The 16,084-nt window shown below is 37.6% G+C and overlaps 1 protein-coding gene across 1 annotated transcript in view; it reads right to left on the bottom strand.

Moving 5' to 3' along the window:
* Positions 1-16,084, bottom strand: part of LOC123533958 (carboxypeptidase D-like) — a 58,683-nt gene that overhangs the window by 7,045 nt on the left and 35,554 nt on the right. The window contains exons 13-19 of the mRNA XM_053519807.1: positions 14,128-14,263; positions 11,197-11,340; positions 8,376-8,483; positions 7,779-7,846; positions 7,045-7,176; positions 6,434-6,619; positions 985-1,090 (exon numbers count right to left, since the gene is read on the bottom strand). Of these exons, the coding sequence (XP_053375782.1) occupies positions 985-1,090; positions 6,434-6,619; positions 7,045-7,176; positions 7,779-7,846; positions 8,376-8,483; positions 11,197-11,340; positions 14,128-14,263 (880 nt within the window). The remainder of the gene's footprint in view (positions 1-984; positions 1,091-6,433; positions 6,620-7,044; positions 7,177-7,778; positions 7,847-8,375; positions 8,484-11,196; positions 11,341-14,127; positions 14,264-16,084) is intronic.

Below are 16,084 nucleotides of genomic sequence, written 5' to 3'. Positions count from 1 at the left end.
GTCAGTCTATACATATAACTGGAAGTCTCAGAAAACTATCAGGATTTTTACCAGTACAAAATTACTTGTTTCATTTAATTGTTGCAAGTCAATTAGTAAGATAATTCATCCACAAGATTTCCATCATGCATAAAATTCATATACAATGAAAACATTTTTCGAGGGCATAAAATTTTGTGGTTTTGACCGAAATTGTGGGGAGATTCATTCATGGATTCTATATTTTATGGATTAAAATAATATGATTTATATACTGTCATGTGAATTTTACTTCATGGAAAGACATAACCACAAAATCCGCAAAAGTTATTCCTCATGAATAATGATTTCACAATAGTATGTAACCTTTATATGTTTAGCAAAGTACCTAAACACATAAACAACACTAGCCCTCAGATGAAACATTGCAGATTTACAGTAAAGGACAGATTACTCAAGATCAAAAGGGGAAAACCAAATGCTCCAGCTGACCCAGGTTCAAGTAATCTAAACATGCAAAATATATGAAAAACAGCCGTGAACCACACAAGTTGCTGGAGTAAACTTCGAGTGCTGAATAACTGATGCTTGATTTGTTGAGTTTAATGTCACACCAACACAATTATTAGTCATATGATGACTTTCCAGCTTTAATGGTGGAGGAAGACCCCAGGTGCCCCTCCGTGCATTTCTTCATCACAAGCGGGCACCTGGGTAGGACCACCAACCTTCCTAAAGCCAGCTGGATGGCTTCCTCTCATGAAGAATTCAACGCCACGAGTGAGGCTCAAACCCACATTGATGAGTGGCAAGTGATTTGAAGCCAGTGACCTTAACCACACAGCCACAGAGGCCCCGACTGATGCTGGAACAAGTTGTGTTTTTACAGTATGTAAGAGTAAACATGTTTTAACTATACTGTCACAGAGTCTTGTTTACAGCTTCCCACGTACAGTTTATATCACTCACAAATGAAGTTGGATACCCTGAGAGAGAATAAATTACCTATTCCAAGCACAAGCAGTGTGTTGGTATAGCCCAGTATACGCTGCTCCTTCTCTAATGCAACAATAACCTCCGTACTCTCTAGATCCTCTTCCACCGTTACAGTCTGAAAAAAAAAATTTTTTGATTTTTTTTTTACATATTATTAACATATAGATAAAGTTACTGGCCCAAATATCTTTTATCTAAATCTTAATCAAGGTCACTTTCTGCAAATGTCAATACAGCAATGTAATATAAATATAAACGTATTTGGAAGCTTTACACCTAGCACACAGAACATGAAAAACTTGTGCAGCTACAGCTTTCACTATCACCTTACTGTAAACACTACAACGACTAATATACTTCGCAGAGAACCCATGAAAGCATGTATGATATGAAATTTAAATGAAACAGTGGCTGAATGATATCAGTATCTGATAGAAAACAAGAGGGCCAAGATGGCACTAGGTCACTCACCTGCAAAACACACCATAATACACCATAACAGTGTAAACATGTTTGACCTAGTGATTTCATGGAAAAAAATATTCTGACCAATTATTAAAATAGGAGCAAAAACAAGTATTTTCTTTTATTTGACCTAGTGACCTAGTTTTTGACCTAAGATGATCCATATTCGAACTTGACCTAGATTTCATCAAGGCTATCATTCTGACCAAGTTTCATGAAGATCAATTGAAAAATACAGCCTCTATCGCATACACCTAGTGACCTATATTTTGAACCCAGATGACCCATATTCGAACTTAACCTAGATTTTATCAAGGCTATCATTCTGACATAATTTCATGAAGATCAGTTGAAAAATACAGCCTCTGTCACATACACGATGTTTTTCTTTGATTTAACCTAGTGACCTACTTTTTGACTACAGATGACCCATATTCAAATTCTACCTAGATTTCATCAAGGCAATCATTCTGACTTACTTTCAGGAAGATCAATTGAAAAAAAACAGCCTCTATCGCATACACAAGGTTTTCCTTTGATTTGACCTTGTGACCTACTTTCTGACCCCAGATGACCCTTATTCCAACTTGACCTAGATTTCATCAAGGCAATCATTCTGACTAAATTTCATGAAGATCAATTGAAAAATACAGCCTCTATTGCATACACAAGGTTTTTCTTTGACTTGACCTAGTGACCTAATTTTTGACCCCAGATGACCAATAATCAACCTCAACCTAGATTTTATCAAGGCAATCATTCTGACCAAATTTCATAAAGATCAGTTGAAAAATACAGCCTGTATCGCATACACAAAGTTTATCTTTGATTTGACCTAGTGACCTAATTTTTGACCCAAGATGACACATATTCAAACCTGACCTAGATTTTATCAAGGCAATAATTCTGACTTAATTTCATGAAGATCAATTGAAAAATATAGCCTCTATCGCATACACAAAGTTTTTCTTTTATTTGATCTAATGACCTATTTTTTGATCCCAGATGACCCATATTCGGAATCGACCTAGATTTCATCAAGGCAATCATTCTGACCAAAATTCATGAAGATTAATTGAAAAATACAGCCTCTATCGCATACACAAGGTATTTCTTTGATTTGACCTAGTGACCTTGTTTTTGACCTCAGATGACCCACTTTTGAATTCGGCCTAGATTTTATCAAGGTGATCATTCAGACCAAAATTCATGAAGATTAATTCAAAAATACAGCCTCTATCACATACACAAGGTTTTTCTTTGATTTGACCTAATGACCTATTTTTTGATCCCAGATGACCCATTTTCGAACTCGGCCTAGATTTCATCAAGGTAATCATTCTGACCAAAATTCCTGAAGATTTACTGAACAAGAGCTGTCTCCATAGGATGACACATGTCCCCGATGGCACTTTGAATGAATAGTTATGGCCGATGTTAGAGTTTAGGACCTTTGACCTACGGACCTGGTTCTTGCGCGCGACACGTTGTCTTACTGTGGTACACATTCATGCCCAATCATTTTAAAATCCATGCATGAATGACAAAGATATGGACCGGACACGCTCATCAATGCACTATCATGAAATATGACCTTTAACGTCTAAGTGTGACCTTGACCTTTGAGCTACGCACCTGGGTCTTGCGTGCGACACATCGTCTTACTGTGGTACACATTCATGCCAAGTTATTTGAAAATCCATCCATGGATGACAAAGATATGGACCGGACACGAATGCACTATCATGAAAAATGACCTTTAACGTCTAAGTGTGACCTTGACCTTTGAGCTACGGACCTGGGTCTTGCGCACGACACATCGTCTTACTGTGGTACACATTCATGCCAAGTTATTTGAAAATCCATCCATGGATGACAAAGATATGGACCGGACACGAATGCACTATATGAACAAGAGCTGTCTGATGACAGCGCGCTCGACGATTCGAAGAATTGATTGAAGAATGGGGTCAAAATATTTCCACGGATATTCAGACAAAAGAAATAAAAAGATGAGACAAACAATGTTCCTGTATTACTTTGATTTCGATAAGTCTTGCACTAAATGGCTATATGATCCAATTTTAAAGTCCAAAAAGGGCCATAATTCAGTCAAAATAGTTATGTACTCTTGCCTACAGATGGAAATCATAATGGTAAACAAGTGTTCGAAGTTTAAAAGCCATATGTCAAATAGTTTTGACAAAACATGGACTTGTATGAAAACAAAACCAATTTCGAAGTCCAAAAAGGACCATAATTCAGGCAAAATAGATGACAGAGTTACGTTCTCTTTCCTACAGGTAGAGACTATTATACTAAACAAGTGATAAAAGTTTCAAAGCCATATGTCAAACACTTTACAAAAAATATGAACTGGTACGAAAAACTTAACCAAGATTTCTAAGTCAAAAGGGGCCATAATTCAGCCAAAATCCTTGATGGAGTTATGTGCTCTTGCCTATAATTGGACATGGTGATGGTAAACAGGTGTTGAAAGTTTCAAAGCTTTATCTCAAAAGACTTTGTCATATATGAACTGGTACGAAATATTAACCCAGATTTCTAAGTCAAAAAGGGCCATAATTCAGCCAAAATCCTTAATGGAGTTATGTGCTCTTGCCTATAACTGGACATGGTGATGGTAAACAAGTGTTGAAAGTTTCAAGGCTTAATCTCAAAAGACTTTGACTAAATATGAACTGGTACGAAAAACTTAACCAAGATTTCTAAGTCCAAAGGGGCCATAATTCAGCCAAAATCCCTGATGGAGTTATGTACTCTTGCCTATAACTGGCCATGGTGATGGTAAACAAGTGTTGAAAGTTTCAAAGCTTTATCTTTAAAGACTTAGTCAAAATATGAACTGGTACGAAAAACTTAACCATGATTTCTAAGTCAAAAGGGGCCATAATTCAGCCAAAATCCTTGATGGAGTTATGTGCTCTTGCCTATAACTGGCCATGATGATGGTAAACAAGTGTTGAAAGTTTCAAAGCTTTATCTCAAAAGACTTTGTCAAAATGTGGACTGGTACGAAAAACTTAACCAAGGTGTGACGCCGACGCCGTGGTGAGTAGGATAGCTCTACTTATTCTTTGAATAGTCGAGCTAAAAATGACCTTTAACGTCTAAGTGTGACCTTGACCTTTGAGCTACGGACCTGGGTCTTGCGTGCGACACATCATTTTACTGTGGTACACATTCATGCCAAGTTATTTGAAAATCCATCCATCGATGACAAAGATATGGACCGGACACGAAAATTGCGGACAGACTGACAGAAGGACAGACGGTTCAAAACTATTTGTCTCCCTTTGGGGGCATAAAAATACAGCCTCTATCGCATACGCAAGGTTTTTCTTTGATTTGACCTAGTGACCTACCGTATTTTGGAGTGTATAGGTCGCGGTAATGTATAGTCCGCATCTAATTTTTGCTCTGGAAATGGTCGGAAAATTTAACTTCCAGCATATTAGTCGTAGTTAAATTTCGGATTTTTTCCCCAGCAATATTTAATATTTACCGGCAAAAAAGTTATGGCGGCGGCAATATTGATGCCGCGGACTGAATTATTATCAGAACCTGATTGGTGGAAATCGGATAGTGTTATTTTCGTTCCCAACCGTTTCGTACCAACAGTAGTATCGGTAACAGACTACATCAAAGAAAAGCGGCTTTTTGACACTAATTGGCAGCAGACGGTTTGCGTTTACATTCTGTTATCATGCAAGTTTAAGTGTGAATTGTTTGCACAGCAATTATAACACCTTTCCGTGTCATGTAATTAACCGCGTTCTTTTGATTCTGAGTAAAAAGATTAACAAAATATCTCTGTTTGGATTTTTTTCTTTTATTTAAAAATCAAAAGTAAAAAATTATCTTTCAAATTTTTTATTACGCTAAGAATTAGTATAAACAATGTTTGGAATGGAGGACGGATCTGCCCGGATTTTATCCAACCCGGAGTACATGTCAATGGCGTCCAGTAAAACGAAAGTAGAAACAAACGTAATTCAGACTGCAAAAACATCTTTGAATTAAAGTCATTCGTAATTTTAATAATCTGTATGGGTTATTTACGATATATTTTATTGAAAGTAACCGCTATTGGCTGAAAAGCCGCCGATATTGATATTTTTTATCCATTTTGTTCGTTCGTAACAGATGCACGTAATTTTGCGAGAGCTATGGTCAGAAAATTGGCCCGAAAAAAAACAACTGCTGGCAATGTTCTGTCGTATAGGTCGCAGGAACTTTTTCAGGCAGCAAAATGGGTAGAAAAAGTGCGACCTATACACACCAAAATACGGTAGTTTTTGACCCCAGATGACCCATTTTCGAACTCGGCCTAGATTTCATCAAGGTTATCATTCTGACCAAATTTCATGAAGATCAGTTGAAAAATACAGCCTCTATGCATACACAAGCTAAATGTTGAAGGACAGACGACAGACGCCGGACATCGAGTGATCAGAAAAACTCACCTGAGCTAAAAAGAATGTCAAGAAAGAAACTCTACATATGACAAGATCCAGACTAAAAGACAAGGTACTTGATACTTGATGTTGAACATGAAGCTATGTTTGTCACAAGACACAAAATGTCTGAGAAGATGATTCTCTGACAACACACTTAACTTTTTTTTTTTTTTGATTTAACGTTGCACCGACACAAGACAGGTCATATGGCGACTTTCCAGCTTTAATGGTGGAGGAAGACCCCAGGTGCCCCTCCGTGCATTAGTTCATCACAAGCGGGCACCTTGGTAGAACCACTGACCTTCCGTAAGCCAGCTGGATGGCTTCCTCACATGAATTCAACGCCCCGAGTGAGGCTCGAACCCACATCGATGAGGGACAAGTGATTTGAAGTCAGCGACCTTAACCACTCGGCCACGGAGGCCCTTACACACTTAATAACAGACACAAACTAAAAACATAACAAATTTATCTTAAAGTTTACTTTGTACGGTTACAAGACAAGTAAGTACCTTGTGTTGTGTGACATAACCATGGCTCGCCACTGTGACTTTGTATGAGCCAGGAGCCAGGTATATCCAAAATCTACCACCATTATCTACTGGATACAGATGAGTTGAACCTTCTATAGAAACAGTGGCATTTTTCAAAAATTCTCTGCCTGTATTTAGAACCACACCCTTGATGCCTCTTCTTGCCTGAAATCATAGGATATTAAAACTTATTTACTATTTTCTTCATATTCGAAAATTATTTTTGTAACTGTTTTTTTTTTCAAATACCGTGTATGGTTCAAACTTCATAATTTTTAAAATAATGTACAAAATATTTTAAACGTTCAGCCTGCTGGTGGCAAGTAACTCTGCCTTCACAACCAGTGCAGACCAAGACCAGCATGCACATCCATGCAGGCTGATCATGGTCTGCACTGTTCACTATTCAGTCAGTAAATTTTCAGTGAACACCACTTCAAATTACATATCATACTGCCTAAATTGAATGATGGACCAGTCAATTTCAGATTTTGTTAAGGTTAAAGAATCATTTTGCAAGACATTTTACTTTCTATCCTTGAATACTTTTCATTAAACTATATGAATTTATTAGTTATTTCCTGTCTTACCTGCTGAAGTGTTGCCACGAGAGATCCTCTATTCACCAACCAGAGATCCAGTAGTTCACTCTGCTTCGGATACTTACAGCAGCTCATGTACACAGAGATAGCTGCACTGTGTAATGTATCATACATATAGTCCTGAAATTATATAAAAACACTTTCTTGAGAAAATCTTCGAATATTTAAATTTTGATTTCACAAAGCTAACTAATAAGATGCAACAAATGCATATCATACTGATATTGTTAATTCAAACTGTTGTCAAACATCATTATCCACATTGTGGGAGTATTCTTTATCTATTGTACTGGCCCAGTAATGGATACTTTGCTACCATACTGGCCCAGTAATGGATACTTTGCTACCATATTGGCCCAGTAATGGATACTTTGCTACCATACTGGCCCAGTAATGGATACTTTGCTACCATACTGGCCCAGTAACGGATACTTTGCTACCATATTGGCCCAGTAATGGATACTTTGCTACCATACTGGCCCAGTAATGGATACTTTGCTGCCAGTATACCATATTGGCCCAGTAATGGATACTTTGCTACCATACTGGCCCAGTAATGGATACTTTGCTACCATACTGGCTCAGTAACAGATTTTTGGACTGTAATACTGGCCCATTAACAGATTCTCGGTCTGTCGTACTGGCCTTTGGCCACATAGACCTTGGATCTATTACAGGGAAATAGTTCAACACATGTTGAATGTACTAATTTAGGAACATACCATAAAGCTTCCAGTATGTACGTTATAATCTGACGCTTCCATTATACCAAGCTCTGACGTCTGCTCACCTGAAATATATGTACATAATTTAATTAGTTTGGAATATTCGGACAGTCCAATGTTTCGAAAACACTAAAGACTTTAGTGAATAAATTTCACTTGAAACAGTTATTCAGAGATAACTTCACTTCAAGCTGACATCTTTACAGAAAACTGTCTGAATGAGTTGCCTCTCCACTTTGGGCACATTTAAATTACCGTTTTGGACAAACAGGGACTTAATTCTTTTATTACAAGCTTTATAGTGAATTACTGAATTATAACTGTTACAGTGAAATACATCTGGGTTTTTTTCACAGTGAAAAATATGACAAATGTTTTTCACTGGTAAATTTTGGTGAAAAGCATTTAAGACATGAAATAAAAAGGAAATGTGTTTGTTTTACATGTAAGATCAAAATATCTTTTACTCATGAGCAGCTGATATTACATTTTCCATTTGTGACAATGTTGCATCTGGTGTTGACTGGGTGAAAGATGTTTAGATTTTACACTGACACCAAAATTTATTCTGCATATAATAAATGTTAAACGTACCTTTGCCAGAACCACATCTGAACTTCTTCAAATTCATTGCTGGATGTCTGTCTGCATAAACAAGCCCCAGGGAAACAAGATTCTGTCTGTCAACCTCCCCAAGAGGTACTACAGTAAATAGAATGAATGACAGGTCAATAGTTCTTGTAGAATCTGTGATCTGGTACTTACAGTGGTATTAAAGAATATATATTACATCTTAATGTATAGAATGAATTCAGTGCAAAATGACATCTCAAAAATGACTCTTTGTTGCAAAGACTATCAAAAACTTGATGTGTAAGTAATTCAAGAAGTGTTTTATTTCATGACAATTAGAAATCAATTTTCATGATTTTTTTTTATGTTTTCTTTAATGTTTTTTTTTCTGGGTAAAATGTTAGAAGTTAGGGCTTTAGCCAAGCAGAATTTCATGTTGAACTATACATCAATCAATACTACAAACTTTTGATTTGCAGTTTCTATACGGAATCATGTAACAAGAGGGCCAAGATGGCCCTAGGTCGCTCACCTGAGAGACACACCATAGCAGTGTAAACATTTTTGACCTAGTAATTTCATGGAAACAAATATTCTGACCAATTTTCATTAAGATTGGACCAAAAATGTGGTCTCTTAAGTGTAAACAAGTATTTTCTTCAATTTGACCAAGTGACCTAGTTTTTTAGCCAAGGTGACCTACATTTAAACTTGACCTAGATTTGATCAAGGCGTTCATTCTGACCAAATTTCATAACCTCAATTGAAAAATACAGCCTCTATCGCATACAAAACGTTTTTCTTTGATTTGTCCTAGCAACCTAGTTTTTGACCCCAGATGACCCATATTCAAACTATATCTTAAATTCATCAAGGCTATCATTCTGACAAAATTTCATGAAGATCAATTGAAAAATACAGTCTCTATTGCATACACAAGTGTTTTTCTTTGACTTGACCGACTGACCTAGTTTTTGATCACAGATGACCCATATCCTAACTTGACCTAGATTTCATCAAGGCAATCATTCTGACTAAATTTTATGAATATCCAGTGTAAAATGCAGCCCCTATTGCGTACACAAGGATTTTCTTTAATTTGACCGAGTGACCTAGTTTTTGACCCCAGATAACCCATATTCAAACTTCACCTAGATTTCATCCAGACAAACATTCTGATCAAATTTCATGAAGATCGGGTGTAAAATGCATGCATACACAAGGTTTTTCTTTGATTTGACCTAGTGACCTAGTTTTTGAACCCAGATGACTCATATTCGAACTTGACTTAGATTTCATCAAGGCAATCATTCTGACTGAAATTCATGAAGATCAATTGAAAAATACAGCCTCTATCGCATACACAAGGTTTTTCTTTGATTTGACCTAGTGATCTAGTTTTTGACCACAGATGACCCATATTCTAACTTGGCCTAGATTTCACCAAGGCAATCATTTTTATAAAATTTCATGAACATCAATTGAAAAATACAGCCTCTATCGCATACACAAGGTTTTTCTTTGATTTGACCTAGTGACCTAGTTTTTGATCCTAGATGACCCATTTTCGAACTTGGCCTAGATTTTATCAAGGTAATCATTCTGACAAAAATTCATGAAGATCAATTGAAAAATACAGCCTCTATCGCATATACAAGGTTTTTTCTTTGATTTGATCTAGTGACCTAGTTTTTGACCAAAGATGACCCACTTTCGAACTTAGATTAGATTTTTTTCAAGGTAATCATTCTGACAAAATTTCATGAAGATCAGTTGAAAAATACAGCCTCTATCGCATACACAAGCTAATTGTTGCCAGACGACAGACAGACTCCGGACATCGAGCGATCACAATAGCATTGCTCAGGTGAGCTAAAAATGTCTGATATTCTCTAAAGCAGATATGCTTTCTTACTGAATTATGTTTTTAATGGACATAATAGAACTTTTTAAACTGAAATATTTTCAACCAATATATTAGTTTTATGAACAAGAGCTGTCAGTGGACAGCGCGCTCGACTATTCTCAGTGCTTGATAGTATAAAATAAGCAATGAGTAAAACTTTAACATTACAATAAGCATATTCTAAGTCGAAAAGGGGCCATAATTCAGTCAAAATGCTTGATAGAGTTGCCTCCTCCTTTTTACAGACTGGGGTCATGATGGTAAACAAGTAGGCAAAATATGAAGCAATATCTCAATGGACTTTGAAAATATTTGGGGTGGTACGCAAACTTTAACATTTATTCTAAGTCGAAAAGGGGCCATAATTCAGTCAAAATGCTTGATAGAGTTGCCTCCTCCATTTTACAGACTGGGGTCATGATGGTAAACAAGTATGCAAAATATTAAAGTAATATCTCAATGGACTTTGAAAATATTTGGGGTGGTACACAAACTTTAACATTTATTCTAAGTCGAAAAGGGGCCATAATTCAGTCAAAATACTTGATAGAGTTGCCTCCTCCTTTTTACAGACTGGGGTCATGATGGTAAACAAGTCTGCAAAATATGAAAGCAATATCTCAATGGACTTTGAAAATATTTGGGGTAGTACGCAACTTTAATATTTATTCTAAGTCAAAAAGGGGCCATAATTCAGTCAAAATACTTGATAGAGTTGCCTCCTCCCTTTTACAGACTGGGGTCATGATGGTAAACAAGTATGCAAAATATGAAAGCAATATCTCAATGGACTTGGAAAATATTTGGGGTGGTACGCAAAATTTAACATTTGTGTGATGTTCACGCTAACGCTCACGCCGACGCTGGGGCGAGTAGGATAGCTCCCCTATTCTTCGATTAGTCGAGCTAAAAACCATACTGCAGAAATAAACTTACCAGTTTTTGTATGATGTGGGTAGAGAACCATTAAGTCACCTCCTCGAAGAACCAATGTTACAGATGGACTAAATGCCTCCTTTAACCAGTCTAACATAGATTTGGTTTCCCACTCTGGTTTCATAGTCATGTTGGAATCTGGTACTGAAATAAATGTTTCAAAGATGTAAACATGATCAGATCAGAGTAAAATTAATTTTCTAAAATTATACCCAGAGAAATCCACTTGTTCTTATCAATGTGACAATATCCCAACATGAAGAGGAGTTTGGCATGCGAGTATAGTTTCCTTTACCTATGTAACCGAAGGCGCCTTGGTTCCTGGCAGGACTCTTGGGGATAAGCTATGAAACTTAAAATCCCCTGGTTCCAGGTCAGACACTAACAGATTAGCTGTGAAAGATAGGATCCCCTGGTTCCAGGTCACTAAAGCCCCAATCACACCAAACTAGTTCTCAAAAAGTCCCAACCCGTCCTAAAATATTGTAAAACGGGCTGCGATCTGGCTAGAACGTCTGGTCTTTGGCCGGAAAATATCCATAATGCGATCGTATTTAGTTCTTAAACAGTTCTCGATGTGTCCATCACGTCTTTATCCCGTTGGAAGTCCGTTTACAGTAAGTTCAGTTCGGAAAAAATGCCCGTTCACCTCATGTGGACACCGTTTGTAGGCAGTCCAATTCCATCTGTAGTTAGATTAAAGAAGTTCGTAACTAGTCCTACTTCGTTCCGAGTAAGTCGAAATACGTTCTAACTAGTTGTTAACTCGACCAACTCGTTCACAGACAGTTTAACTAGTTCTGATTACGTCCTCATCTCTCCCTAGTACGTTCAGAACGTAAATTGCAATCACGTTCTGGCCCGATGGGTATTAAAAGCCACCACGTTTCGCCCAGTTCTCATTCTTGATTGTCTCTTCAACCTCTCAAGACACAAAAAAAATCCACAGCAATAGGCAAGTATCAATATGAATACAAAGAAAAGTGAAGCCAAACAGAGAGGGTGTGTAAAGTGTTAAAGCTGTAAAAGACCAATGTCTCACAGAAGCCAATACAGAGTCTATTGAGTCAGCCCCTGATAGTGAAAGTCGAGAGGATGAGCGTCGTGATTTATTCCCTGCACCTTTTGACGACCCTGTCTCCAAGTCAGAGGATGAAGGAGGACCGGTTAAGAAACCAAAGAAGAAAAAAGCAAAGGCATAAACTTGGCTAAAAAACAAAGACAAATATCAAACAGGGAACCAAAAGCCACGTACCAAAATCGCAGCCTCCCCAAAACGAAACCTACAGCACGCAGACGTGCACACCACAAGCACACACACACACGTACACGCACACACACACAAAGCCAACACACGAGGACAAAACGAACAAACAAAGGAACACAGTAGGGCACCGCCTTGGAACGGTCAATAGCAAAAACACCACTGGGGAGCTTAAACCGGTTTATGGTGCGCACCCAACCTCACTCTTACCCCCACCATGTTCCAAAGACACGGGACAGTGTAAATAAAAGTAATCCCCTCCAGGTGAATCTCTAACACACGTAATGGAAACAAAAAGGCATGGCATGTAAAACACAAAAATGCTCGGGTATAAATATACATAAAAAGCAAACCTATAGAACCAAAAACGTATGTACTCAATGCCTTTTCAGAAGACAGAGCAACAAGAGAAACACCCTTAAGGGCCCGACGAAACAGGCCAGAAGACAGATATCAAAATAGTTCAGTCCTGGTAGGATTTTAAAATTGCTTATCATAGAGTCCTCCCCCTCTTCCGTCAGACACAATCAAAGAGGGAAGTGTAGTGTCCAAATGTAAACGGGTTGAACTTAGTACTAAACATGCGGTATGTCTCAAAACAGTTGGGTCGTAACCTCTTTTAATAAAACGTTTTATAATTTTACCAAATACATTTGGAAAATTACCATGACAACCTTATGTCCAAATCTTGAACCTGTACGGCAACGGCATGTATTTATACCCTAACTTGTGTAATTGTACTGCACACGGGATCGACGTTGTAGGAACTGTGATAAACGTACTAAACGTACTAAAAACGTGCGGAGTGTACTGAGAACGTATTGCAAACTCTTAAAATTGTTTAGAAACGTATTGCAAACTTAGTATTCTATTTTGATCGTATTCATACGGAATAACGACGCACGAAGGATGTAATGCGGTCGAGTTAAATCTTTCTGTGAATGGATAAAACGAGCTACAAACGGATCCGGTCGGTGTGCACACAAAACTTAAATTGACGCCCGATCGCATTTCGTCATACCACGTCTCTAGTATGGCGCTTCAGTTCTTAGTACGTCCTTCTCATTTTAAATACGTTGCCAGTCCGTCTAACTGTAGGACTGAATAATCGGCAGAAATTTTTGAGTAGGCTCAAAGTTCTGGAGCACCATTCCCGTTCAACCCCGACCGAGCCAGTCCATAAAGTTCTTAGACAGACTGTAGAACGTCACTTCTACGTTTGTTCCGTTGCCACACAGTTTGAGCCCGTTCGGCTACATTTTTTAGAACGTACTGAAAACGAGCTTGGTGTGATGGCGGTATAACAGATTAGCTATGAAAGTTAGGATCCCCTGGTTCCAGATTGGATATTAAAGCATAAGCTATGAAACTTAGGATACCCTGTTGTCATGTCAGACACTAACAGATTAGCTGGATCTTTAGGATCCCCCGATTCCAGGTCAGGTATCCTCAGATAAGCTATGAAACTTAGGATCCCTGGTTCAGGTTAGATATTAACAGATTAGCAATGAAACTTACGATCCTTCAGTTCCAGGTCAAACACTAACATATTAGCTATAAAACTTATTGTCCTTGGTTCCAGATCTGACACTTATAGACTGTGCCCTCGTAAAATGGCAGGATACAATTCAATGTAGTTAGAATGGCAAGCCTAGGTAGAGACTTACAAACGAAAGTTTCATCAAGATCCTTGTTATTGTTGTTAGTATGTCCTTTTCCTCCCTCACACTTCCCCTCCTCGGACTTCATCAGACCATCCGGATTTAACGTTGGAACTATATGTATCCTTGTATCATCAAGTATCTGAAAGTAGGTCAAAGGTCAAACTGAACAGCATGTAGGTTAAAGTTCATATTACTCTTCTGTTATGTTCAATGCAGTTTCAATATAAAGCTAACTTAAGGTCAAAGTGTAGAACGAGTCCTTATTGTCTATAAATCAGTTACTGTGAAATCATTTAATTTCGTGGGCAAGAAATCTCGTGGTTTTGGTCAAAACGGCAATTTCGTGGGGATATGAATTTGTGGATTTCAACTTTTGAACAAACAAGAGCTGTCTGATGACAGCGCGCTCGACTATTCAAAGAATTGATTGAAGAATGGGGTCAAAATATTTCCACGGATATTCAAACAAAAGAAATAAATAGATTAGACAAACAATGTTCCTGTACTACTTTGATTTCGATAAGTCTTGCACTAAATGGCAATATATGAGCCAATTTCAAAGTCCAACAAGAGCACCGCCTTGCGGGTGCTGACGCTCATCTGATTTTTTTTGTGTAATAGAAATATTGTCCTACCCAAGATTTTCTAAGTCTAAAAAGGGCCATCATTCTTGCAAAAAGCAGGATAGAGTTATGTTTCTTGATGTTCAGTGTCCACTTATGATGGTGAAAAACTGTTGCAAGTTTTAAAGCAATAGCTTTGATAGTTTATGAGAAAAGTTGACTTAAACATAATACTCAACCAAGAAAATGATTTTCTAAGTCCAAAAGGGGCAATAATTATTGCAAAAAGCAGGATGGAGTTATGTTGCTTGCTGTACAGGGTCAGCTTATGATGGTCAACAAGTGTTGCAAGTTTCAAAGCAATAGCTTTGATAGTTTAAGAGAAAAAGTTGACCTAAACATAAAACTTAACCAAGAAATCTGATATTTTCTAAGTCCAAAAGGGGCCATAAATCTTGCAAAAAGCAGGATGGAGTTATGTTTCTTGCTGTACAGGGTCAACTTATGATGGTGAACAAGTATTGCAAGTTTTAAAGCAACAGCTTTGATAGTTTAGGATAAAAGCTGACCTAAACATAAAACTTAACCAAGAAAACTGATTTTCTAAGTCCAAAAGGGGCAATAAATCTTGCAAAAAGCAAGATGGAGTTATGTTTCTTGATGTACAGGGTCTGCTTATGATGGTGAACAAGTATTCCAAGTTTCAAAGCAATAGCTTTGATAGTTTAGGAGAAAAGTTGACCTAAACATAAAACTTAACCAAGAAATCTGATATTTTCTAAGTACAAAAGGGGCCATAAATCTTGCAAAAAGCAAGATGGAGTTATGTTTCTTGCTATACAGGGTCAGCTTATGATGGTGAACAAGTATTCCAAGTTTCAAAGCAATAGCTTTGATAGTTTAGGAGAAAAGCTGACCTAAACATAAAACTTAACCAGGCAACGCCGACGCAGACGCCGACGCCGACGCAGACGCCGACGCCGACGCCGACAACCGCTCAAGTGATGACAATAACTCATCATTTTTTTTCAAAAAATCAGATGAGCTAAAAAGGGCCATAATTCAGTCAAAATAGTTATGTACTCTTGCCTACAGATGTAAATCATAATGTTAAGCAAGTGTTCAAAGTTTAAAAGCCATATGTCAAGTAGTTTTGACAAAACATGGACTAATTTCAAAGTCTAACAAGAGCACCGCCTTGCGGGTGCTGACGCTCATCTGATTTTTTTTGTATAATAGAAATATTGTCCTGCCCATGATTTTCTAAGTCTAAAAAGGGCCATCATTCTTGCAAAAAGCAGGATGGGGTTATGTTTCTTGATGTATAGTGTCAGCTTATGATGGTGAAAAACTGTTGCAAGTTTTAAAGCAATAGCTTTGATAGTTTATGAGAAAAG

This window comes from Mercenaria mercenaria, chromosome 12 (genome assembly GCF_021730395.1).
Source record: "Mercenaria mercenaria strain notata chromosome 12, MADL_Memer_1, whole genome shotgun sequence".
NCBI lineage: Eukaryota > Metazoa > Mollusca > Bivalvia > Venerida > Veneridae > Mercenaria > Mercenaria mercenaria.
This window is presented reverse-complemented; position numbering and strand designations above follow the sequence as displayed.